At 38.1% G+C, this 27,438-nt stretch overlaps 1 protein-coding gene across 1 annotated transcript in view; it reads right to left on the bottom strand.

Annotated features, from left to right (window-relative positions):
- LOC125232375 (hemicentin-1-like) overlaps window positions 1-27,438 on the bottom strand; it is a 265,437-nt gene that overhangs the window by 213,686 nt on the left and 24,313 nt on the right. The window contains exon 2 of the mRNA XM_048138016.1: window positions 18,945-19,112. Coding sequence (XP_047993973.1) covers window positions 18,945-19,035 — 91 coding nt within the window. The 5' untranslated portion in view covers window positions 19,036-19,112. The remainder of the gene's footprint in view (window positions 1-18,944; window positions 19,113-27,438) is intronic.

Raw genomic sequence — 27,438 nt, 5'->3', positions numbered from 1 at the left:
AAGTATATAATATACAAATACTTGTTTACATAGAAAACATCCATGACTCAGAAACTGTCAGTGCTTATCACACAAATAAATGCCCTTACCGGGATTCGAACCCGGGACCGCGGCTTAGCAGGCAGGGTCACTAACCATTAGGCCAGACCGGTCGTCTATATATGACGTACGTACGTATGATACTTATTTACGAATTTTTAGTTTGTAAAGATGTTTGTGATCGTGGACTGTGTTTTGAGTAAGGGAAATACTTGCACAAAATTATTTTATTTGCACAGTGTGAAGGTATGAAAAATGTTATTTATGACATGCAACCCCTGAGCATACTTAAACTTCGTAATTAACAAAAGTTACAGTCGAAACGCTTTCACTTAAAACGGATTTCGTGCTTTTCGTGTAATGTTATCATACCTACACTTCGAATTAACTTGGTTACCTAATTTAAAGTTATGTCTCTCTGGCTTTTTGAGAGTTTCGGCTGGGAATTTGTGTTAACTAGTCTAGACTTGTTTTAGTAATTTTCTAGGACGGTTCAGTTAAAAGGGGTTGACCTAATCGCATCGAAATAGCACACCAAGTTTAAATGATATCGTGTTCCTGTGTTATCAAAATGTAGCCACAGCTTTGGTTGACAGTCGTTTACATGGCGACACTGATATATCATTAATAATATGAGCAAATATCAGTTGAAAGACATGGGTAAAATTTTCAAAACTGGAGTTATATTTTTGTTTATCCTGTGTCGATAGAGTTTCAAAGATGATGGCAAAAGGCCTGATGGACTGTCCTTGGTCCCTTGGCGTATGAGACGAATGTTAGTGTGGGCTACCTGCTTAGATACCCTGGCACCATCCCACCACCGTCGGACTAACGTAAAAGCGGGCGCAGCGGCGGAAAGTGCCGAAATTTTGAAACGTAATAAATACAGGTGTCTTGATAGTCATTTTGTACCTTTTGTTGTTGAAACTGTAGGTCCATGGGGACCCAGCGCACACAAGTTTTTTTGCAAAAATGGCGAAACATCTAGTTGAAGTTAACCGGTGACCGAAGAGCTGGCGACTTCCTTGCACAACGTATTACGATACAGCGAGAAAATGTCACCAGGATCCTTGTTACCTCCTTGGTCTTCAAGGGCCTATTTAAGATATAAAGTTACCTATTAACTTACAATATTTTTTTGTACAGTCTCCGAGTTCTTTCTTTCCTAAATTAACTACCTAAGTACCTACACCCTTTTTCTACATAACATCGTAGTCAAATACAACTTATTCCTAAAACTAAGCGAAGATCTACAAGCTTCATAACCCATCCTAAAGCGGTCTAAAAATGCCTTCCTACGCAAAATCCTCCCAGCCCCTTTTGAGCAGGCTAATAAAAACCATCAGCTTCGTAATATACTCGACAGTTTCCTCGCATTCTCATGATAGCATGCCGCCGCCAAATTTTCTACTCTACATATTTGATAGTCATGGAGATTCGGTATTAAATGGTAATTCTTTTATGGTTAGCTTTATTTTTTTTAAAGAGAATTTAGTTGTTTGAGTGTTTAATAGTTTGTGAGGTGGGTACTCAGACAACGATATGTATTGTATAATAATATAAATACCTATGTAGAAAACACACATGAGTCAGGGACAAATATAATTATATTCAACATCACAAAAATATATGTCCATGCCGAGATTCGAACCTTTCACAGGCAAGGTTTCACTACATGCTACGCTTAACAGGTAAGCTAAACCTATTAATAATTTACGAAATAATCACTTTGAAAACCATAGATACTGATTAAAACTACAGATAGGTACCTAATACAAGGATGATTAAACGTTAGTGTTCCACTAAAGCAGATAAGAGTTCCTAGTTCCCTTAAGCCACTTTACGACCATGAAACCAAACATTGCTACCAACGTTTTCACTTACTAAGGCAACTTGCAAGGTTTTAAGAACACTTAAAGACCTGTTAACCCATATATATTATGCCCAAGCTTGTCCGACCGTGAGCCTGATTACCTTTTTGATTTTTGTCGAGCTCCCGATATTTCGACGCAGTTGCATATACATCATGATCACGGGTAATCTCCGTCAAAGTGTTGATCACGGCCTGTTTTAACTATCCCGATCGATATAATAATAAGAGAAATAATTTACACAGAATCGGAACGACACTTGTGTTCGTGGCTGCCCCTCTAGCACAACTTACCTTGTCGCGCGCGATTCCATACTTGAAGTCGCGCTTGATGTATGGACTCGCGCGTGACAAGGCAAGTTGTGCTAAAGGGGCTGGTATAGCCCAATTCGAGAGAGGATCCCGCGTCCAAACACGTCCCGGTCAATAAAAATGTAACTAATTGCAAATCATTTAACACTCCAACTTACTTTCCGACCATATAACCACGTTTTCACTTACCAAAGCAACTCGCAAGGTTTTAAGAACACTAAAAGACGAAGCCCCGTCAAGAGAAGCCAAGGAAAGCTCTTACGTCGCTCGTCCTCTCGATATATCATATTTTTTCCCGTTCCCGAGATATATGAGCGGCGGCTCCGGGCGTGACAGGCTTCTGGGGGTAATATTAATAAAATTATTGTGGAGACACGTCGAGCCTGACCTACCCCGCAGTGTGGGAGGCGCAGTGTGGTAGGATTTTGTGATTTTTAGATGTTTGGTAAGTTTATCCTTACTAAACGTGAACTTACGAAATCCAAGAAATGCTTGTTATACGAACATATTACCTAGGTCTGTACTTATTTTATATAAAAAAAAAAAACAGCAGCTAAGCCACAGGGGCACTTTTCACTTCAACAATTACAATAAATACTTAATATTAATTCAACTTAAGTACAAAGCTACTATAATTAATAAGAGATGTATAGACTCTCTAAATGTCAAAGTACATCTAAAAATCTCTTATGCCACGTATGCCGTCCTCATCAAATCAGTTAGATAGTTAGACAGTTAAATTTATCACCCTTCCTCTAATGTAACTCGCAAGATTCGACCCGAACAGAAATTTTCCAAATAAAGGCAATATGCTTGTGAAATTTTGAATCAAATAAAGGTTAAAAGCAAACATTGTATGTACCAAAATGTTGACCGAATGGTGGCCGCAATCGGATGTAAGAAGCGCCTGGCATCCGTTGGCTCGTTGGGTGGACGACATTCGAAAAACTGCGGGACACTTCTGTATGAGATTAGCCCAGGACCGGGATAAGTGGCGTACACGAAGGGAGGCCTATGCTCAGCAGTGGGCGATTAATGGCTGAAATGATGATGATGATGTATGTTCAGTTTCTTGTTAAAACTATCGCTACTGCTGCCGTCGCATTGTGGCGGACAAAACCCGCACTACTCGCAGTTAGTAAGTAGAGAAACAGCTGCGCACATGATTATTCCAGATCGTTCACTCACTGGCTGATGTATTCAATTTTATTTTCTTTATAGGTGAATACGCTTTTGCGGAAATGAAGTTACCTGTTCAGCTTTATGTCTTGATGAGATTTTATAAATGCGACTGAATATTGAAGATTTTTGATAATGTATTTTCATCGAAAAATTATAGAAACTAATTAGAAATATAATATAGATTAGAATTATTAGAGATGGCAGTCTATGCACTGTGATTACATATAGTGGAGTAAAAGTAAGGTACCCTGGACATAATTCAATAACTCGTCCTTTTTGATATTTTATTGGGTATTATTATTAAGCATCAAATAGTAATTATGTACATAGATAAAAAAAAAGACGATCGTATTCATATCTTATAAAAATCATGAGATAAAGTACATTATCCCACTTTTCGCTAACAGCAAAATAGTTAACCGAAAACTTTGTTAGATTAACTTTGTGGTGCACTCAGATGCGATCAGTTATTAGCGATATTACACAGAAAATAAATCTGATTGTGTACTTTTTTTACCGTTTTCATTTAATGTGAATATCTAGGTAGGTAAAAATGGTGACCATGATATATATATCAATTTGCATTGTATTAAGTATATATAGACATTTAACACCGATCTTAAACATATATTTTTAACGCTTAAATAAACATGAATTTCTCAGTAGGTATAAATTGTAACTGAGATTTTTTTGCTTAAGACCAGGTTTTTGTGTACTATAATCATGATTTTATCAAAATTAATACTGTGAAGGTCGCGCTTAAGAAACTGTAAATGTCAGTAATTTAAAAGGGTGCAAAGTTGTCGTAGAGCGGCTGTCGCGGGGCGGGGGAGCGCGCGGGGCGCGGGCCTGGGAGAGCGCGCCGCGCACCGGCCGCGTCACCGCGGCGGATCGGTTAATAGGTTAGGGACGTAAGGTACCGGCCACACCAGAGCGTCGCGTGTCTCGGGGCGCGGACGGACGTCCGCGCCACACCACCTGAGTGTAATTCAAAAATCGTCTCCTCAGTACATTTTGTATAGGAAGGACGTAAGACGCGCCCCAGGCGGCGTGGCGGCGGCGTGGCGCGCGCCGCGCCGCCTGGGACTTGGTGCCAATAGGACCATCTCGGGGTTATACCCGTTCGATTAAAAAAATAATTTGAAAATCGGTCCACGATTCTCGGAGATATCGAGTAACAAAAAAACCGGCCAAGAGCGTGTCGGTCCACGCTCAGTGTAGGGTTCCGTAGTTTATCGTATTTTTCTCAAAACAATTTTCCTAGAAAGTCTTTATAAAGTTCTACTTTTTTGATCTTTTTTCATATTTTTTTAAACATAAGGTTCAAAATATAGAGGGGGGGGGGACGCACTTTTTTTTCCTTTAGGAGCGATTATTTCCGAAAATATTAATATGATCAAAAACCGGCCAAGAGCGTGTCGGGCCACGCTCAGTGTAGGGTTCCGTAGTTTTCAGTATTTTTCTCAAAAACTACTGAACCTATCAAGTTCAAAACAATTTTCCTAGAAAGTCTTTATAAAGTTCTACTTTTGTGATTTTTTTCATATTTTTTAAACATATGGTTCAAAAGTTAGAGGGGGGGGACGCACTTTTTTTTTCTTTAGGAGCGATTATTTCCGAAAATATTAATATTATCAAAAAACGATCTCAGTAAACCCTTATTCATTTTTAAATACCTATCCAACAATATATCACATGTTGGGGTTAGAATGAAAAAAAATATCAGCCCCCACTTTACATGTAGGGGGTACCCTAATAAAACATTTTTTTCCATTTTTTATTTTTGCACTTTGTGGGCGTGATTGATATACATATTGGTACTAAATTTCAGCTTTCTAGTGCTAACGGTTACTGAGATTATCCGCGGACGGACGGACGGACGGACGGACGGACGGACGGACGGACAGACAGACATGGCGAAACTATAAGGGTTCCTAGTTGACTACGGAACCCTAAAAACGATCTTAGTAAAAGTAAACCCTTATTCATTTTTAGGGTTCCGTAGTCAACTAGGAACCCTTATAGTTTCGCCATGTCTGTCTGTCCGTCCGTCCGTCCGTCGTCCGTCCGTCCGTCCGTCCGTCCGTCCGTCCGTCCGTCCGTCCGCGGATAATCTCAGTAACCGTTAGCACTAGAAAGCTGAAATTTGGTACCAATATGTATATCAATCACGCCGACAAAGTGCAAAAATAAAAAATGGAAAAAAATGTTTTATTAGGGTACCCCCCCTACATGTAAAGTGGGGGCTGATATTTTTTTTCATTCCAACCCCAACGTGTGATATATTGTTGGATAGGTATTTAAAAATGAATAAGGGTTTACTAAGATCATTTTTTGATAATATTAATATTTTCGGAAATAATCGCTCCTAAAGGAAAAAAAAAGTGCGTCCCCCCCCCCTCTAACTTTTGAACCATATGTTTAAAAAATATGAAAAAAATCACAAAAGTAGAACTTTATAAAGACTTTCTAGGAAAATTGTTTTGAACTTGATAGGTTCCGTAATTTTTGAGAAAAATACGGACAACTACGGAACCCTACACTGAGCGTGGCCCGTCACGCTCTTGGCCGGTTTTTTTTAAATACCTATCCAACAATATATCATACGTTGGGGTTGGAATGATAAAAAAAAATCAGCCCCCACTTTACATGTAGGGGGGGTACCCTAATAAAACATTTTTTCCATTTTTTATTTTTGCACTTTGTTGGCGTGATTGATACATTGGTACCAAATTTCAGCTTTCTAGTGCTTACGGTTACTGAGATTATCCGCGGACGGACGGACAGACAGACAGACAGGGGGAAACTATAAGGATTCCTAGTTGACTACGGAACCCTAAAAAACATTCAGTCGAATTGAGAACCTCCTACTTTTTTTGAAGTCGGTTAAAAAAACAACCTTTATTGCCGGCCGGCAAACGGCTAACCGATTGAAACAGAAACATAAATGAAAAGAGAGGGCGAACGGCGACACCTGTGTGTCGGCGATTTCAAAGGTAAGCGCACGTGCACCCGATCTCGCTACCTACGCCCAGGTGCGGGCGCGGCTTTCGACCTTCGCGCCGTGCAATAGAATTTAATGTCGGCTGCTCGTGTGCGGTCTGTTTGTTTTATAGAGTGGCGGCATTTTCAACATCAAAGGGTGAGCCTATTTTGTGCAAAATTCTGTTATATCAATAACTTCTCACGTCACTAGATTATCGACTTTGAATGTCGAGTATATTTATAGTATCATCACTTTATTACAGTGTACGAATTTCGTATGTGTTAAAAATCATTGTTCTAGCTTCATAAACCAGGGAGGAAATAATGGAGAGCGTTTATATGTCTTGTTTTGCCTTAATTCAATATCATCACATATTTTTGTTGCTGATAAAATAATACATCCTATATATCAAGGCCTTGTAGCTCGGCGAAAGAATCGTGATCGCGGAGTGCGCCGGCACTGATTATAATTATTTTGTCCAGTTATTATAATAACCTATACAAAAAGTACCGATAGAATAGGTATTCTAATCTATATCTGCATAGAACTATTTAAAACAAACCACAAAAGTTCATAGTTGATCGTTATTGGTACAGTCAGCAACTCAGCTGTGAATACAGATAAAGTGCCAAATATATGTATACACATACCTTAATGTACCAAGTACCAACACTTGTACAGGAAATAAAATACTCTATACATATTTTTGGCACTTTGTCTTGCCAGCTGTGTTGTTGACTGTACACGATCTAAAAAGGAGCCGAACGGTTATTATAATTACGCGGCGACTTGCGTAGTCGGCGGCCGCGCGATACATAGTGCTGTCTCTGTTCAGGCCCCGTAGCCGAATGCCATTTCTCCGACGCGAAACGAAAACGAAACGCAGTCTGGCTCTGTCGCGCCAATACGCAAGAGCGATAGAGATAGATATCTACTAGCGTTTCGTTTCGTGAGCGTTTGTGCCATTCGGCTACGCACCCTGTTCTCACTACCACGAATTTGAAGAACAATATTGCTGTCTCTCTCAATCTTTAGGCGTCATTCATATATTACGTCATACTAAATGTGACAATCCATGTTAAAGGATTAAAAAAGCGTGGCATTGGGGGTCCAAATAGTAGTCCATAAACCACGTCTTTGACCAACGTGAGTGATATCTCTGTCACTCTTTACGTCTTTACTAACAGAAATTTAAATAACAATAGTGCTATCTCTGTCACTCTTTACTAACAGAAATTTAAATAACAAAAATGCTATCTCTGTCACTCTTTACTACCAGGAACTTAAATTATTATAGTACTATCTCTATTCTCTGTCACTCTTTACTATCAGGAACTTAAATTGTTATAGTGCTATCTCTGTCACTCTTTACTACCAGGACCTTAAATTATTATAGTGCTATCTCTGTCACTCTTTACTGTGTGCGGAAGTGCACATACCACGAGTTTGACTAACATGAGTGCTATCTCTATCACTCTTTACTACCAGGAACTTTAATTATGATAGTGCTATCTCTGTCACTCTTTACTACCAGGAACATAAATTTTATTATTACAGTGCTATCTCTGTCACTCTTTACTACCAGGAACTTAAATGATTATAGTGCTATCTCTGTCACTCTTTACTGTGTACGGGAAGTGCACATACCACGAGTTTGACTAACATGAGTGCTATCTCTGTCACTCTTTACTACCAGGAACTTAAATGATTATAGTGCTATCTCTGTCACTCTTTACTTCTAGGAACTTAAATATTTTTTTCGGTTTCGGTTTTGGTCTTGGTTTCGGTGTCGGTTTTGGTGTAGGTTTCGGTGTCGGTTTCGGTTTCGATTTCGGTTTTCGTTTCCATTCCCGTTTCGGTTTCCGTTTTCGTTTTCAGTTTTGTTTTTGTTTAAACTAACAGAACTAAAACTAAAACCAAAACCAAACCAGAAACGGGAAACCGAACACGGGAAACCGGATATCGGATACCGTATATCGGATGCTGGTTACCGGTTACTGTCTACCGTTTACCGGATACCGGTTACCGTCTACCGGTTACCGGTCACCGTTTACCGGATACCGGTTAACGGTCATTGGTTACTGGTTACCGGTTACCGGTCACCGAATACCGGAGACCCGTCACCGGTTACCGGTTACCGGACACCGGTTACCGGATACCGGTTACCGGATACCGGTTACCGGATACCGGATACCGGTTACCGGATACCGGTTACCGGATACCGGTTACCGGATACCGGTTACCGGATACCGGTTACCGGATACCGGTTACCGGATACCGGTTACCGGATACCGGTTACCGGTTACCGGATACAGGATACCGGTTACCGGTTACCGGTTACCGGTTACCGGGTACTAGATACCAGAAACCAGGTTTTGATTTCTGGTTTCTCATGTTACAACGTGTATAGATTAGTCGATACCAAGTCGGACACTTCCGATTAGGCGATTTCGGCTCGCATTGTTACGCAGCATTCGAGTGTTGAGTTTCTCACACATGAGGCCCCCTAATAAAATTTGTACCACTCATATTATTGATTTGACTCTCGCAACACAAACACCTCATGCCCACACAAATACACACAAAATAAAATCATTCACAAACTTCAAATCATTCAAAAACTCAACAGTCACACGCGCTCCTCGCGGTCCTCTAAGAACTCCCTCGCGAGAGTCGACACTTCAAAATGAAGCGACATCGCATCGGCTCATCATCCACAAATCCGAAAAGATCCACCGATAAATTTGTACCGGAAAGACCTCACCGCGACAATGTCATATTACCCAAATTACTTCAAAAATCCTCTGAAAGTGAAACAGTTCATTAGGTTTACCGTAAGAGTGAGTGAGACAGACACGCACTGTGCTTCAAATTTGCCTCGCCAAAATACGTTACACACGACTCGAAAGAATACAGTCTTAAGCGCCGCAAGCTTTCATACATATTACGTTGTTGTGATCCAAGCATCTCGTCAAGCTCGATAGGTACTATTATTGAGCTAACGACTTGACCAGTTTAACGTGACCTATCGGACTAATTGATTTGTATGACTTTTGTCACTTGTAATAAGGGAGCTCTCTTATACTGGACGGTGAAATATTTGTTATCGAAGCGTTTTGAAAACGCGGCGCCCTTGATATGAAACACGTGTTGACGACTCGCCGCCCGTTCCCGCTACTACTATACTAGCTATACCTACTCTGTGCACGACCTTATTCTGCAGGTAATAACGTTCATATTAAAGCGCAAGTAAGAAAAATATCAATTAAGTAATGAATCTTACATATTTGTTGTTTAATTGATTTCGTATAGTACTAAGAATATATTAACGGCAAAATTTACCATCTTTCAATTTAGTTAGGTATTTTTCCTTTCCTAAAATTATCAATATTTAAGATTTTGAACAAGCGCCAAAAGTATTGGTATAAGTTTTAATAATTTATCAACACACGTAATATTATATTCATAATAAATTGCAGGATTACGGTTAACAATATTTTCTAGTGAAATACGCCTGAAAATGTGTAACTTACTAAACCTTCTTTATAAATGATAGTTCTGTATGAATTATTTATAAAAATTAGATGTTTTTATATGAAATGCAGGTGTCACAACATAATACAAGCACTTTTTCCGGATTACATTTAATACTTTAGTTATAAAATCAAAAAATATTCAAAGTTCGTTTTTATTTTTTTTTAAATTGAATCAGAACCCTAATTTGATTAATAATTTGTATTTTAACTATCACTAATGATACTTTATACGACAGAAAAAGAAAATTACGGTTATCGAATTATGTCCAGGTCAAGCTATTTTTCCTGGTCTAATATTTTACTTTGACAGTAACTCTCTATAATACTCGATCCTCTTTGATATAGGCAAGTTACTTTAATACGTCCTTCAATCACTAATGTCTTTTGTGTCGCTTTCAAGGTGCTTAATTTGTAATTTATTTGTAAAACTTCAGCATAAAAAAAGTTTGTAATTGGCTTTCATAAAGATATTTTAGTTCGTTAACTGTGTTTTAGTGAGTTTTGGAAACTTTTACGGCGTAGTAAATTTATATCCAATGGTTTAAAATGTACTTTGTAATATTTTTTACTACACGTCTTTTTTAGGCTTCCGTAGTCAACTAGGAACCCTTATAGTTTCGCCATGTCTGTCTGTCCGTCCGTCTGTCCGTCCGTCCGTCCGTCCGTCCGTCCGTCCGTCCGCGGATAATCTCAGTAACCGTTAGCACTAGAAAGCTGAAATTTAGTACCAATATGTATTTCAATCACGCCGACAAAGTGCAAAAATAAAAAATGGAAAAAAATGTTTTATTAGGGTACCCCCCCTACATGTAAAGTGGGGGTTGATATTTTTTTTCACTCCAACCCCAACGTGTGATATATCGTTGGATAGGTATTTAAAAATGAATAAGGGTTTACTAAGATGGTTTTTTGATAATATTAGTATTTTCGGAAATAATCGCTCCTAAAGGGAAAAAAAGTTCGTCCCCCCCCCTCTAACTTTTGAACCGTATGTTTAAAAAATATGAAAAAATCACAAAAGTAGAACGTTATAAATACTTTCTAGGAAAATTGTTTTGAACTTGATAGGTTCAGTAGTTTTTGAGAAAAATACGGAAAACTACGGAACCCTACACTGAGCGTGGCCGGTTTTTATGTAATATTTTGTAAATGACAGATTACCTAAATGAAAATACACGTAGTTATAGTAGATAACTTTATCTGGGATAACGTTTTACAGTTTAAGGTTTCACAATATCCCTCACTGGCATTTGGCAACCATACAGATGATAGCATTGCACCTTCTAAAGAATATAGAGGTTAGGCAATAATTTGCGTTCATCATAAAAGTTCACAACATATACCCAGAAAGTTACGACTGGATTGAGCCATTATTCATAGGTGAAATAACCAAAACATTTTTATTACACCGCCGTTCGATGCCACACCTCGCAATGAATCGTCGAAGCGATCAAATGAAACAAAATGGAACAAACTCAAGTGGGAATCGCGCTCAACCCATTAAACCCGATTGCTTGTCGAAAATGAAAATGGGGAAATATATTTTCGTTTGTTCGGCTCGTTATTCCATGTTTTTTCACTGATTTTTATGCAATCCGCCCGGGGCCACGTTTACACCCGGCCAATTGCTCACTTTTGATTGGAAGCAGCGATTATTAAATTGGCGTCCGGCTGCGCCTTTGGCTCATAAATCGTTCGCTATTCTGCTGAACTTGCTTGACCCGTACGTAACTAATTATCTACAATAACTTTCTAGAAACTTCGTCGATTGGAGCAGCGGGAACAAAGGAAGGCTGATTCGGAATACTTACGTGGGAAGAGCTTCCTAAGTTCGATTTCTCGTTTGGATGGCTGTGAAAGGAGCAAAAAGAGCGGCCCAATTAAAAAGTGTTCATGCATGGGCGGGTCTATTCGGCTCCAATTTTATTGGAACGATTAATTTTATTGCAAAAATTTCTGGACAGCGGAACGAATGGGAAGCGAGTGTCCAGCGTGGCTTCGCCGACCTTTTGTGGTCGGGCGATGGATGGGTTTGTTCAGTACAGAATCTAATCAAAGAGCAGAGAACCGAAAAAGCTCTCGACACCCGGTTATTGGACGTGATGAATGAATTTTAAATGTAATTGGAAACTGCTCATGATTGAGTGTCAATTAATATGTGGCATTAAATTATACGCAATAATATTCAATTCATAGAAACGGGAGTGTAACGTATATTTTTATATCCTTCGTTTTTGTTTATTTGTTTACATTACAAGCAAATATCTGTGTTTAGATGTATTACACGTGTAAAAATTTAGTCGTGATGTTGTACATATATTTATGTTTCATACACATTTATTGGCCTCTTTTGATATTTTTGGTACGAAATAATGAGATTAATTTTGTTTTTGTTTCAGCACTTAATTTATTTTTCTTATATTTTAAAGTTTCTATAGACCTGCTACACCTACTTTAAATGCTGGAATATTATCATCTCCTTTCCATTATCCCGGCATTCGCCACGACATCACGGAATGAAGGTTAACTGCAAGAGATCCCATTAAGGGATAGGTTAGCCTTCATTGTTTACTATTAACTCTGTAACTATGTTTCTTTTGTTTCTTTTATGTATAATAAAGCTTATACACAGTACACATGTAGATATTGTATATTTCAAACATTCTCCATAAATACGGAATAATTTTAACAACTCGACAACCATCATCCCATCAAGTCGCGCACTTCAAACAGAATTTGCTTTATGGCTTTTATTTGGAACGAAATTACTCGTGGGTATTGTTACTTCCCGAAAATACTTTGATGTAACATAAAAGGCATACGACAACATGTGTTCATTATGTAATAATTGGTTCGGTTTTCTGAATAATGTTCTGGGTTTTATTATAACCTTGGCCAAAAAGTATTGAACTTTTTTCATTGTACAATTGTGTTAGACGCGCCTGTTACTTTACTGTAACTGATGAAAGGCAAAACCACACTCTAAAACCCAATAGATGTCAGCCTTCTGTCACATTTATCGACAATGACTTAATATTGAATGTGGAATCTACTGGGGAACTGTCGAGCACTACTATTTTTATTACCTTTTTCTACTCCCGTGTTGTTATTCGTCATTTACAGTGTCATGCATAGATCGTTAAAACCCTACATAAAATATGCCCACGCACGCATACGATATAGCTCTTAAAGCATTGTTAGGAAGCCTTTAAGGGATATAGCGAGGGTGCGCGGGGCGCCGGGGGCTGGCGGCGGCGGCGGCGCGGGGAGTGCGAGTGCCAAGGTGAGGCAGGAACAGAGGGAAGGCCGACGCGTCAAAATACAGGAAATAGTGCGAATTTCACGAAAGTTATTCTAGAAAACTATTAAAAAGTAAGTGCATGCTCGTAGAAAAAGTATTGTATGCAACGGTGGTTAATTCAGTCAAAAAATACTCGTGGCGTCTTTATTAACAATTTTCGGCTTCGCCTCAAATTGTTACTCACGCCACTCGTCTTTTTTGACCTCACTAAACGCCAGTTGCATAAAATACTATTAAATCTTGTCCAGAGATGTATTTTTTGTCTATTCAACTTCTGTTTAATATTAGTTTATTAAGTAGGTAATGTACTTAGTTTTATTTTGTATTATAGGTATCTACGTCATTAAAGAATGATGAATCACATCGCTTCCGTTGCGTGTCCATAACATTAAAGCGTGCGGTTGCTTTATGCGATCAACTCAGCGTTCATCGCATGCGATTAACGAATTGTAAGAAAAATCACGTTTTGTTATTGAGGTACCGATTGCAATCAGGTTAATTTTAGCCCATCTGCATCTACCCTATCAACTTTTTTATATATTGCTAAATGACAAAAAAAAAACAAGATAAAAACAAAAACAATTTTTAGGCATTCTTGTGTGGAAATCCATACAGATTCTCAGTTCCATCTGCTTAAAACTTGATATTTTAAAGCTGAGCAGACTTCATCGTAAGTTATCGAGGAATTTTGGCTCAGGTTTGTCACGTTGTTAATAATTAACTCTTTAACCGACATTTCGTCTATGTCGCACTGGACGTGAGTACGAAATACTGAAATCCCAGCAAAGTTTCAATGGAGAAGGATGTGACAAAACGCGAGAACTAAAAATGTTAAGGCCAATATATATGCTATAAGAGTGTCTGGCATTTTTACTCATTGCCACAGGTCTTTTTGCGAGTTCATACTTTTGCTACTTATAGTCCATGGGCCAGTGAAGAAGTCGGTATAATTTGGGGGTACTAAGTTTCCTTTTTACAGCAGTTAGGTAGGCTTATAAGGATGTTAAAAAACCATGATTGCCGTCACAAAATGGTAGCTAAACAAAATGGCCGCCAATCCAAGATGGCGGATATTGAGTTTTAATAAATCGACCATAACGCCAGAAGTATTGGTCCGATTTCAATTTTCTTTTTTTTAAACGAAAGCTCTTTTTATGTACTCAAATACTTGTCATATTTGTTGTTTCGATTAATTCAACCATTAGTTAGTAATTAACGAAAAATGTAAAAAAAATATCTTTTTTTCTAAGACTTTTTGTCAAAAATCATGTTTCTACAAAATATCTAGCATATTTTAATAAATATTTAAATGCAAAAAAATAGTGCCTATAATCACCTTTAATTTGATGTATAAAAGATATAGACTTAATTTACAAAAACACATAGAGGCTTAATTTTAGTTATGTCTTCGTTGAAATTCACCGTTGTGCATACAGTACTAAAAGTTTCAGGTCGAAGTTGTAGATTACTAGCTAATAAGCTGTTTTTAGTTTATTTATTTATTTATTTAAACTTTATTGCACAGTAAAAATATACAGTTACAAAAGGCGGACCTTATGCTACATTGCATTCTCTACCAGTCAACCTTTAGGCCAAACAGAGAAGACCAAAAAAGGTGCGGGATATGTAAAGAACACTAATAAAGACTTGATTATATATATTTATATGATATTTCTGCAATTGTACTTACAATTTTATTAAGAAAAGAACTGAACATGATAGTATCCGAAATCCATTAGCTTTAAGAATATAATAAAATACCTACGTCATAGGACTCATAGGACGTAAAGTACAGTTTTAGATATTTGATTATATGAATAAAATTTCTTTAGTTATGCAGCGCCAACCAACCGAGATAATACAAAATAAATAAACTAGACATTGTTAAGTTCCTATCTTATCATCATCACACTAACCTTTTGACCACCATGGTCGGATATGGCCGTCGCTGGAAATGCTTCCTAAGGACGCTAACCATGGCCATCAGTTTTGCCAATTACATTTGAGACCCATGCGGGCCTTCTTAACGCCTAATTTTGGTCAAATAATCGCGATTCACGTCTGTCTGGTGCCCGGGGCACGACATATTCTTTTTCACAATTTGGCGTTTAAAAGGTTAAGCGATCTCTGATCCGTGTTCGAGAAAACTTATATTTAGTTAAAATAATCCTTGCATACAAAAGGTGAAGAACACACCCCAAAAGAAAAATATAAAATATTTATAGGTAATGCATTAATAAGGCATATCTATGAAGTATCCGACTACTAATAAACAACGTGATATAGGTACCTACCGAATAAACCTTCTAATGTAGATTATAAAGCCAATATCACCAATATCAAGCCTTCAAGACAATCACAGGTAACAGATTAATTTTCTCCTAATTTTTCGAACTTTTATGGCAGGTCTTGTTTCTGGGCTATGCTTCCAAAATAATACACGCATATTCCACCTCCAATCACGACTTGCGTGCCCTGGCCCGGCCGAAGCCCATTTTAGAGTAGCAATCCGATCTCTATAACTCTGACCCGTCGCGGCATCAGCATCATCTCGTTTCGCTTCCATCGTAGAAAGACATACCGAACGTGTTGTGCTCTATGTGCAACTTTTAGCCTCTTCATTTAGTACATTGTTAGTGTCCACGTCTCGCAAGCTTATGTCACGGTGGGAAGTACCCAGTTACACACTGATCAAACATGTTGGTCTTCAGTGACTGGTATTCTGGCCCTTAATACGTCCTTTAGCCTACAAAAGGCATCCAAGTCCTCCGTGTGATCTCCGCCGGCAGCGAGGCCGACCCAAGTCTCTGTATTATGTTATGGTTCGCCACAACTCGACGTTTTGTGCCTATTTTGCGTGATGTGGGGGATTTAGCTAGTCCTGCCCGCTTATCTCCTCGAGAAATCCTATTTGACCTTTAATGTTGAGTAGGAGAACTTTGGAGAGGTCTCTCGGGGATCCGAGATGTTTTTCCTGTATGGAGCCACTCACTCCATCACCAGGTGAGAAGCACCCTCGTCACAGGGGAATGTTCATAGCATCTGTTATGAAAATATGTTTGTTAAATAGTCTTCGACCTGTTCTGACATTGGTTACCATTCTCATGCGGACTTTCCCTAGTTGAAGCAGCGTCTTTGTGAGTTTTCCATTGATGCTAGGCTTGGCTTGTTTGAAATCAGCATTTGATCTGGTTTTGCCAGTCAAGTGTGCTGTGTGTAGTTTGCTATTGAGCATACCTTGTTGAGGGGCATCAGGAGAATCGGCAGCCGACCCCAGCTGCCTGGCCAGCTCGTAGACCACATCATCACCTCGAGATCCACTGTGTCCTTTGGTCCATTGAAGGATGATTTTGTTATTATGACTTACCTCTGTTAGTCGTTTATGGGATTCCTTAACCCAAGCTTTATTGGTTGTTCCGGATAACTTGTCCTCTGTTACTTGTTATAAAGGTTGATATATGGAGCTTTGGATAAGCCTGTCCTGTGTTTTCCACTTTTAAATTTATTCTAAGCCTAACGGCATCGAGTGCAGACGTTTCTGCTAATCAGAAGTTAAAAAAAAGCCTGTCCTTGCCGTAACTTTCAATTTGTACATAATGTTTAACTACTTTAACCCAACACTCACCGACGGCATACAGTTCCTCCAGCATCTGACGGGGAACATGACTGTGCTTCTTTGAAGATGACGATGTTATCCGCATATCGAAGATAATTGAGGCATACATTTATAAATCTATCATCCCTATTGAGGCTTTTATAAATGCCTTCCTGTTTAAAAACGGCCAAATTGCATAACCCCGGAGTTCCTCTCTAATAATTGAGATTCGTCGATACGGGTGCAAACTTTTCTTCTGATTCAATAGCAGGTTGCATAGAAACATTCGCATTTTGGTACACCTGTTATGAAAATTCAACTCACGTGAATAGGTAATTAAAACGTCTGTTATTAACGTCTAACATTTTTCGTTCGGTAATGACCAACAATACATGTTAATAATATTTGGCTCTACTTTAAGCGGTGATAAATGTCTCAATGTTTGTCCATCCGGTATTTCACGGCTTCGTTGTTTAGTAATCGGTAAAATATAGGTAAGGAATATCTATTAATGCTGTACTAAAGAACATTTCTAAAGATTTCCCGAATTCTGGGGGTGCTCTTCACTAACCCGCTCGTGCGTAGGTTTTTTTTTCAAATCTGAGATTCCTTGAATGCGGAACGATTTTCAATCCGGAATACGATCTTAACCCTTAAACGCAAGATGATGACGGAGTATTCCGTCTCCCAAACACAATCGAAACAGAATTGCATTGAGAATTCGCGAATATATGAGCGGAATTAGGCATTACGGAGTCCCAATTTCATTGCATTTGGCGTCCTTGGCAAGAATTTCCGGTGACCACCGTGGCCGTCCGTGGCGGTCAAAAGGTTAATGGTTCTATCTTGACAGTCTCGACACATGTTCGTCATATACCTAGTACACTTAAATACTTAATTTTCATTATTGAGGTGTGTTGCACATATGGTATCTAAACAAATTTTATCATAGTAGGTACTATCGAATACCCACAAACTCATGGATACTATCATGTTCAATACTATTATTATAATTGTACAATTGCTAAAATAAACTAAAAACAGCATATTTGTACTCTACAACATCTTTTAGTACTGTATGCAGCCTAACTGTACTCTATGCACTCCAACCTGTAGCTTTTAGTACTGTATGCACAATGGTGAATTTCAACGAAGACATAATTAAAATTAAGCCTCTATGTGGTTTTGTTAATTAAATCTGTATCTTTTATACATCAAATTAAAGGTGATTAATGGAACTATTTTTCTGCATTTAAATATTTATTAGAATATGCAAGGTATTTTGTAGAAACATGATTTTTGACAGAAAGTCTTAGAAAAAAAATTTTTTTTTTACATTTTTCGTTAATTACTAACTAATGGTTGAATTTAGCGAAACATAGAATATGACAAGTATTTAAGTACAGAAAAAGACCTTTCGTTTAAAAAAAAGAAAAATGAAATCGGACCAATACTTTTGGAGTTATGGTCGATTTTTTAAAACTCAATATCCGCCATCTTGGATTGGCGGCCATTTTGTTTAGCTACCATTTTGAGATGGCAATCATGGTTTTTTAACATCCTTATAAGCCTACCTAACTGCTGTAAAAAGGAAACTTAGTACCCCCAAATTATACCGTTTGGCAAAATTGGACCAGCTGGCCCATGGACTACTGACGATTAGTGGAAAACGTACTCTTAATATTAAACACTGATCATTGTTAACACAGGCCAACTGTGCAGGCCCGCAGATCTATATGACCATAAATTAAATATAACAAGATCATACCATCCCATACACTAAAATGCGACCGCCTAAGACCGCGCTTACACTCCACCACACATAGATGGCGCCACAAAAAATGCCTTATTGCCACCGATTATTTGTAGATTGGCATTAAGTGTCAATTCCGAGCCGTAAATCTATGTCAAAAGTGACACTTAACGCCATCTACAAGTATAATCGAAAGCTACAAGACATTTTTTTGTGGCGCCATCTATGTGTGGTGGAGTGTAAGCGCGGTCTTAGGCGGTCGCATTTTAATGTATGGGATGGTATGATCTTGTTATATTTAATTTATGATATGACACACCTATCCTAAAAATATTTTCATTGTATTGTTGAAAAGATCAAAATAACTCACCCAAGTCTTCGGCATCCTCGCTCCACTCCCCCTCCTGTGCCCAGCAAGCCGCCAGCATCACTAGCAGCCGGAGCCACTTCACCGAACACATAGTTCTATCTTACATCATTAGTTATCACTTCACAGCACAGTCCACTGAAACCATTTGTGCGATACCGCTGCGCGTATCTGAAACAAAAGTTTTGTTGTATTTTTATTTCGTTTTAACTTTACTGATGATAGTACGATAGGACTGATAGTAGAATAATATGGGCATTTCAAGAATTTGGGTCCCCCCAATTTTAGCGTAAGTTGTTAACAAAAAATTAAAATTTTGAGAAGACCCCCCGACTGCGACATTGTAGACCGATTTTCATGAAACACGGCTAAGAACATTCCCGATTAACTCAGCTTTCAAACAAGAAAAACTAAATCAAAATTGGGTCATCCGTTCGGGAGCCGATGCCACAGACAAACATACACAGACAGACAGACACGTCAAACTTATGATTCGATATGATCGATTCCACTCTATGTCACAACGGGCGAATTGCTAAGAAGAACAAAATGATAAATGCAATTCCATGTAGTATGTAAATCTAATACGAATTATGTATAAATACATATGTAGAACGGAAAAAACAATTCTAAAATCGTTTAGATATGTTTCAAACAAACCATTTGATAAAATATGTTTTGTAACTTTGTTCTCTTTATTTGCGGTGCATTTAGGCTTATCAAATTTTGATAAGCCTTGCCTGGCGTTTATCATTCATTGATAATTTATTTATTTAAAATCAAAGTATTTTTTATTGCATCATTTTCCCGAAAATTAGCTTTTTTTAATGTAAAGTAAAATGTACTTTGCAGTTCAAAAGTGTTCTATCTCTAGATGCTATTTATCTAAAAGTTTACACCAATTCTAAGTTGCAGGCAAAAGCTAGGCTAAGCTATCCTACAAAACAAATTATTAAAATCAGCCTTCTATTAAATTACACAAAGTTCTATCCTAATTTGATCGTTCTGTGTCAGCGTACATGTAAAAGGGTCCAACAGTCCCCTGTCAGAAATATAAAACTTTGAAAACCATACACGGGTAAATAATGTTTTTTAATCTCTCCTGAAGCGGTTGACCCTCGTCCCGAGAATAAAAGTTCTGAGAAAGGTTAGCAACAGTAACAAAAAATTTATTCTTCGATTATGTTGTACAATGTCCGCTCGAATGAAAGGAAAACGGAAAGTTTACGATTTTTGCCGTCAGGCCATTTATTGTGAGGTGCTCCATAATTTAGTCGGTTGTTAAATTTGTTGATCTTTTGGGAAAATAAATTTTGGTTATTCTTCGGGAATATTCATTCAGTCATTGGGAATTTTCGTTTGAGTACCTAATACTTGAATGTATGAATCTGTATTGTATCTAAATATAAATGTAAGTGTGATCCTGTCATTGGCTTTGCGTCTTTTATTCATTGGTGTTATTTTGTAAAAATAAGAAACATATTTTTCAGTACAGATGGTGTTTTTTATACGCACTAGTGCGAGATGTGGTTCATTACATGACAGGTCAAAACTTCGGAGTGTCATCTGTACTGAAAAACGTCGTATGATGCACGTGCGAAAAGGAAATTCGTAACTCGTGTCGATTTAAAACACTCCCTTCGGTCATGTTTTAAATTATCGCCACTCGTTTCGAACTTCCTTTTTTACGCACTTGTATCGTAATGTAGGTACTATTTCAGTACATATGTTGCTTTTCTTTACGCACTAGGTGCGAGAAGTGGGTGATTATTTGTCAGGTCGAAATTTCAAACGGCCATCTGTACTGAAAAACATCGTACGATACACGTACTGTACATCGTAATGTACTATTTTATACTGCGTCGATGACAAACAAGCATACGGTCCGCCTGATGGAACGCGGTCACCGTAACCTTTATTCTTTATTTATTTATTCCTTAAATTAACATTAACAGCTAAACATGTCAATCGTACAGGAGGGTATAAACATGAATAATCCTGGTACACTTATATAAAATAGTGTGGCGGAACATAATGTACAACCTATGGAAGCCTGCAACTCAAGAGGTGTCACATGCGCGTTGTTGACCCATAAGAAACTTATATTGGGTTTTCTTCTAATCACTATGTGCTTTTTAAACACGATCACAGAAAGAACTGTTTTTCATTTTGTTGCGTAATCCAATAGCCACTATGTGTATAGTATAGTTACTATGTTATAATGTTAATTCAAACCAGTCTAAAGATACTCATATTGTCACGATATTAGCAGACATACAGTGTAAACTTGCCATTAATAAGTCTAAGGAAGTATTAAAAAACATTCACAAATGAAATTACAATAAACGCAATTCTATCCAAGTTTAGACACCGTCACAGGGCCCTTTGCCAAATTAGTTTGATTACCTTCGAGTAGGTGAATTAACGTACATTGGCATCTGGTCCGCAGCCAATCCGGACGTCTAAGTAATAGCCTCGAAGACTATTATAGAGAATAGAGACGGCCCTTAAGGCAGGAACGTGGTATGGGAACATTCTATGATCATATTGGTCCATGCCTGCTAAAAAGCTACATCTCAAAATTCTTGATTTTTGAGATTATTGCAGATTTTTCAAATTATCAGATCATACTTTAGACCAGATTCCATAAAACATTAAAAAGTCCTCTTTAAAGCATTTTTGGAAGATGCATCTGGCCTATCTGGGTTCCCGGACTTTTGGGAGGCATGTGTGGGGTCGAAGCCAACAGAGGCCTTTTTAGACATTTTAATGTAAAGGCAAGGGATACACGTGGCGGATACCGACTCCGAGCGCACAATATGATACATCTGGAGATTGTCTCCGCCAGGTGTAAAGACTATTCCAGCGCAGCACTTTTGTGCTGCCATGGGAACTAAGGTCATAGGCTATTGTTGTGCAAGTTGGATGGACTGGATAATGGTCTATGGGGGGAGACTATCGGATACCTGCCGTGACAACTAGTCTCAGGATTGTAAAAGGCAGGCGGTGATTTGCCAATTGAGCGGGCCCTGCACAACGGCCGGACGCACTGTGCGACAACAGAGCAACACTTGAAGAGTGGCTGAAAGGTTGTCGAGAGGTGAGACTGTGGTAGCCAAATCTCAGTGATCCGTTCAGCTGGACGCCGGCGTTACATTTTTACACTTCCAACCTGGAGCATAGGTCCCACTCTTGCGAATCCACTATAGCCGGCCGGTTAAGGCAGCCGCAGAGGCGAGGGCTAGATGGAAGTGCCCTCTGGAATACGTCGCCACTCACCGTCAGCTCGCCACATATTACTTAGAGCTATTTTGTTGATGCAGAATCATGACTGTGTCAAAACTCTGACTCGCAATTTCTCGAATAAACGATTTTTTTTTTTTACTTTTTTTAAAACCCTTTATTTACATGAACATATTTACATAATTATATAAGAAACTAAGACTAAACTTAAAAGCTAGCTAATGTCTAAAATAGGCCCTTGAGGCATTGTACCAAGGATACTGGCGACATTTCCTCGCTGTATTGCAATGCTGATACGTTGTGCGAGGAAGTCGCCAGCTCTTCGGTCACCAGTTACCTCAACCAGACGCTTCGCGATTTCTGTGAACAACTTGTTCGCGCTGGGGCCCCATGGACCTAGAGTTTCTACACCAAAGGGTACAAAAAGGTATTCTTTGCCAAGACTTTTGTATTTGTTACGTTTCAAAATTATTTATTTTTTGAGATGTGTCTGTTTAGCAGGCACGAGACGATGTCTATAATGTGCCTCCCCGGGTAAGGAATGCTTTAACATAGGTGCCTTTATATCAAGCTGTATGTAGGTAAATAGCTTCGTCGTATCTCAGTAATTATAAGAATGTTCCTGACTAAGTCCCATCGCAAGTAGGGGAGGACGGGGTTAGGAGTTACTATTTTTATAAAATAATAATAAGATTTATGAACTTTTTTGACGACAGGTCTGGCGAAGTCGGTAGTGACCCTGCTTGCTACGCCGCGGTCCTGGGTTTAAATCCCGGTAAGAGCATTTATTTGTGTGATGAACACAGATATTTGTCCCTGAGTCATGGATGTTTTCTATGTATATAAGTAAATTTATCGACGCCTAGCACCCATAATAGTACAAGCTTTGCCTAGTTTGGGGCTAGGCTGATCTCTGTAAGGTGTCCCCCAATATTTATGTTTATTTAATTATTTTGTATTATGTATATTCCACCGTCATTTTGCATATTGTGAAACAGATTTATTACCAGAATATTTTTTGTGAGATCGCTCGGAATGGAACAATTCACCCCACTATGGGGCGGGTTGTTCCAGCGGTTAAGATTAAAACGTATCGTAAATAAGATGAAAACACATGCAAGTGTTTTTATCCATTTAAACACGATACTAGTAATATTTTAGGATTTTATTAGTAAAATAAACATAATCATCGTCTTTAATAACATGGTATTCTAGAGTTTCCCTAACAAATGGCCTACAAATCGTCCTAAGTTTACTTGCGTTCCCATTCTCACTGGAACATCTTACCCCGGCACTATTAGCCCCAATCTCCTCTACACGTTCGGAATCTTGCACTACGCCAGTAACAAATTACCGGGCGTGGTACAATTTGCGATCTTTCTTCTAAAGAAAACCCATTTTCTCGGCTACTGCAAAAACTTTTCTAACCTTCGTCTGTGTGTCAATTGAGCTTTATACACTATGTTTTTTTATTTCCTTTAAATTTGAGGGAAGGTTCTTTAAGTCTAATCCAATCAATTTCTCTAAAAAACTAGTGTTTTAGTTCTTATACATACTCATCCTCCTTGCATTGTCCCGGAATTCGCCGCGGCTCATGGGAGCCTGGTGTCCGCTTTGATAACTAATCTTAATGGCATAGGCACTAGTTTTATGAAAGCGACTGCCATTCTGGCCTTCCAACCCGAAGGTTAAATAGGCCTTATTGTAATTAGTCCGGTTTCGTCACGATGTTTTCCTTCACCGAAAAGTGACATTTCGCACATAAGTTTCAAAAAACTCATTGATACAAGCCGGGGTACGAACCCGCGACCTCCGGATTGTAAGTCACACGCTCTTACCGCTGGGGCACCAGCGCTAGTTCTTACTTACTGTTATCGAGTAATTTAAAAAAAAGTTTCAACTAGTATAACAAGAACAACACGACTCTTTAGTACCTATTATATATTTTAACATGTGCCGTCAGGCGAAATTTTTTTCTACTCTTAAGGTTTTCTCATACATGTTCGTTCATTTATTATAATTATTATCAAAGAGGATCAAGTATTACAGAGAGTTACTGTCAAAGTAAAACATGTACATAATCACAGTGCATAGGCTGCCATCTCTCGACACAAGCTTAAAACTTTTAAACCTCAGTTTTGAAAATTTGGCCCATATTCTTAGCTTGATATGTGTTAAAATGTCAAATATTAATATTTAGCGCCATCTAGCCGAGCGTCCCCCAAAGGCGTAACGCCATCTAGGTCACCGTACCTTTTTCTATCTTTTTTTTATACTGTAGGCTGCCTATACGGAGTTACATAATTTCTTTTTTATGTTTTATTTTTTTTAAATTTTAACATAGCTTCTATCACTGCAACATTATGCTGAGTCGCGGCCCTTTTTAATATCCATGTTTGATCTAATTATTTTAATTTTAACATTGTAACATTGTGATATTAAATAAAGCCATTCTATGTCTATTAATGAGGCTAGTCCATGGGGCCCCAGCGCGAACAAGTTGTTCACAGAAATCGCGAAGCGTCTGATTGAGGTAACTGATGGTGACCGAAGAGCTGGCGACTTCCTCGCACAACGTATCAGCATTGCGATACAGCGAGGAAATGTCGCCAGTATCCTTGGTACAATGCCTCAAGGGCCTATTTTAGATATTAGCTAGCTTTTAAGTTTAGTCTTAGTTTCTTATATAATTATGTAAATATGTTCATGTAAATAAAGTTAGTTTCTTAATATTATATTTAATGAGGCTAAAGACTTCTCCAATTTAAATAAAATCAAAGAAAACTCGCTGTATAAGTACCTTATATTTTATTGAAAATAAAATATCCTTTCTCTTATCCGATCGGGTTATTTATTGCACAAGTTTGTTTTTGACCGCCTCACGTACTTTATAGGGCGAACCTTCCTAGTCCGAATTGCCAATTGGCATTTGATGTATACTTTATTTTGTAACTTTGCGAACCCATACATATTTCTTTTATTTTCGGCCATTGGGTTTGTGCATTAGAGATTTAAGCGCAAAAATATGTGAATCTGTTTTATATTTTTTGGGATTGGCTTTTATTCCGCAGAGGTTAACTTGATATTGAAACTCAGGGATTGGCTTTGATTCCGCAGAGGTTAACTTGATATTGAAACTCAGGGATTTAATTAAATTTTATAATGAAAAGCTACATTTCAACATATTAAGAATATTGATAAAATCAGGAATGTATAAAAAATTTATTGAATGTAACGAATTCTCATATAAACATTGAATACATTCCTAGTTTAAAGGAACATTTTCTTAGTTTCCTTGTACTTGTGGGCGTGATCTCTGCTAAATATGTCAGGCCTGCGGAACATCTTCCATAAAATGCGTAGTAACATTGTATTCCGACGGTTCCGTAGCTGAAATGATTTTTGACTCTTTTTCTTTTTGACTTTTTTAGGTAAAAGAAAGTAATTTTGGCTACGGAACCCTCGAATCTAAATTTGTCGTATCCGTCCGTCTGTCTATCAGTCCGTCCGTATGTAACATCCATTCTTCTTCCCATGTTTCTAATACCTAATATTATTAAAATACTTTCAATTTTCATGTACAAGTAAAAAACTACGTTTATCTTTCTAACTTTGAGATTCTGCCCTACGCGCATACATCTAAACAATACCTATAAGGTACAGCGAGGCAAATATCTATGTAACTGGTTCATTTTTTCCCCCAGTCGAGATTTACCCCGCCGCACTTTATTTTAAAACTAAACCGAAACAATTACTGATTACCCAGCATTTGTTTCCCCCTATCTTGAAAAAACACCCATATTAATATTAACAAAACAGAAGAGCTGATTAAGCATTTCCCGACTCAGCGATTCCCGGATAGGCCGCACGTTTTCGGAGGAATTCAATTTTTGCACGGATGTTCCACGTGGACAGATATAGTAGGATTACAGATCAGTTGCGCATGCTAGATGGAGCGGACGAAGACATTTTTTTTTAAATTATTATTAAATAAAAAAAGACAATGTACACAAGCATATCATTAAAGTTTCGCCAAACTGTAAAACAGTTTGTTGGCGATGCACTCCATCTTATCTAAAAATAACAATCTACCTGTTAGATACACTACCTACAGACAGTACATCTGTTTTCAATAATGAACCCTATTTCGACGCCACACGAGTAATTATGCCGGTAAATACATACGCAACGGTCGATCTGTTAAATTAAGTGTTATCGGATGGATTTTACTGAGTTCATTTGACACGCTAAAAAGATACGTTTGCTTGATATATGATATGGTGCATGTCTTCATTTTGACGGATTTTACATATTAAATTATATGTTGTGAAGTTCCAATGGCCGCCCCTAGCATTAATGTTCGACATGACCAAAAGATGTGGAGTCTTTAAGACAATCAGTGCACTCTGTTACGCACGTTGCCGAAAGGTGATGAGATCAATCTTTATAATTATAATTATGCGTAAAATCTTCTTAATTGACAATCAATCGTATCTACTGAACGTCAATTTAGTTTTAAGATGACACATTTTACATTTCGGCGTTAGAGATATTGATTTATCTCAGCAAGAAACTATCATGGAATTATTTATTTACTTTATTCTTTTCTTCTCATTTAAATTTGGTAGCTGCTATTATACTGAATAACTTTAATAGCAAATAAAATCGTCTGTAAATGCATTAAAAAAAAAAGATCTTCATGATACAGGGTAAAAGGGGCTGGTGTAACCTCTAAATTTTCCATGTCAATTAGTCTAAAAAACACATTTTAATACCGTATTTTTTTCATTTGTGGCTTTTTTTTTCATTAACGGGTAAACCACGCTTTTCTACCTTACCTACACTACTTTCACTACCACTGAAGTGTCAAAATATTTTCTTTAACATACATCACAAAGTACCATAGTTACGACTTACGACTACGAGTCATAATTCCCGCACTGCGAATTCTTGTCGGTAGTAATCTACGAATATCCCGGTCGATAAAACTACGCCCTGTCAAGGATGGTGTAATATCACAACAGATGTCCACGACGGTTATGTCAACTGCGCGTCCATTCACGAAACTAATAAAAGATTCAGCATTGTCGTTTCAGAAGAGGGTTCTTCCGAAGCATTGGCGCCCATTTCAGGTTTTGAGGTCAGCCCAGACCTTTGCTATTATCGGGCGTTATGGTTTTAGGAACGAGTATGCTGATGTGATGTAATAGTAATTGAGGGCATCCTAAACCTAGCGCGTGTAAAAAAAGGTTTT

This window comes from Leguminivora glycinivorella, chromosome 13, assembly GCF_023078275.1.
Source record: "Leguminivora glycinivorella isolate SPB_JAAS2020 chromosome 13, LegGlyc_1.1, whole genome shotgun sequence".
In the NCBI taxonomy this organism is placed as follows: Eukaryota; Metazoa; Arthropoda; class Insecta; order Lepidoptera; family Tortricidae; genus Leguminivora; species Leguminivora glycinivorella.
The sequence above is the reverse complement of the archived record's forward strand: the minus strand, read 5'-3'. Positions and strand labels throughout refer to the sequence as shown.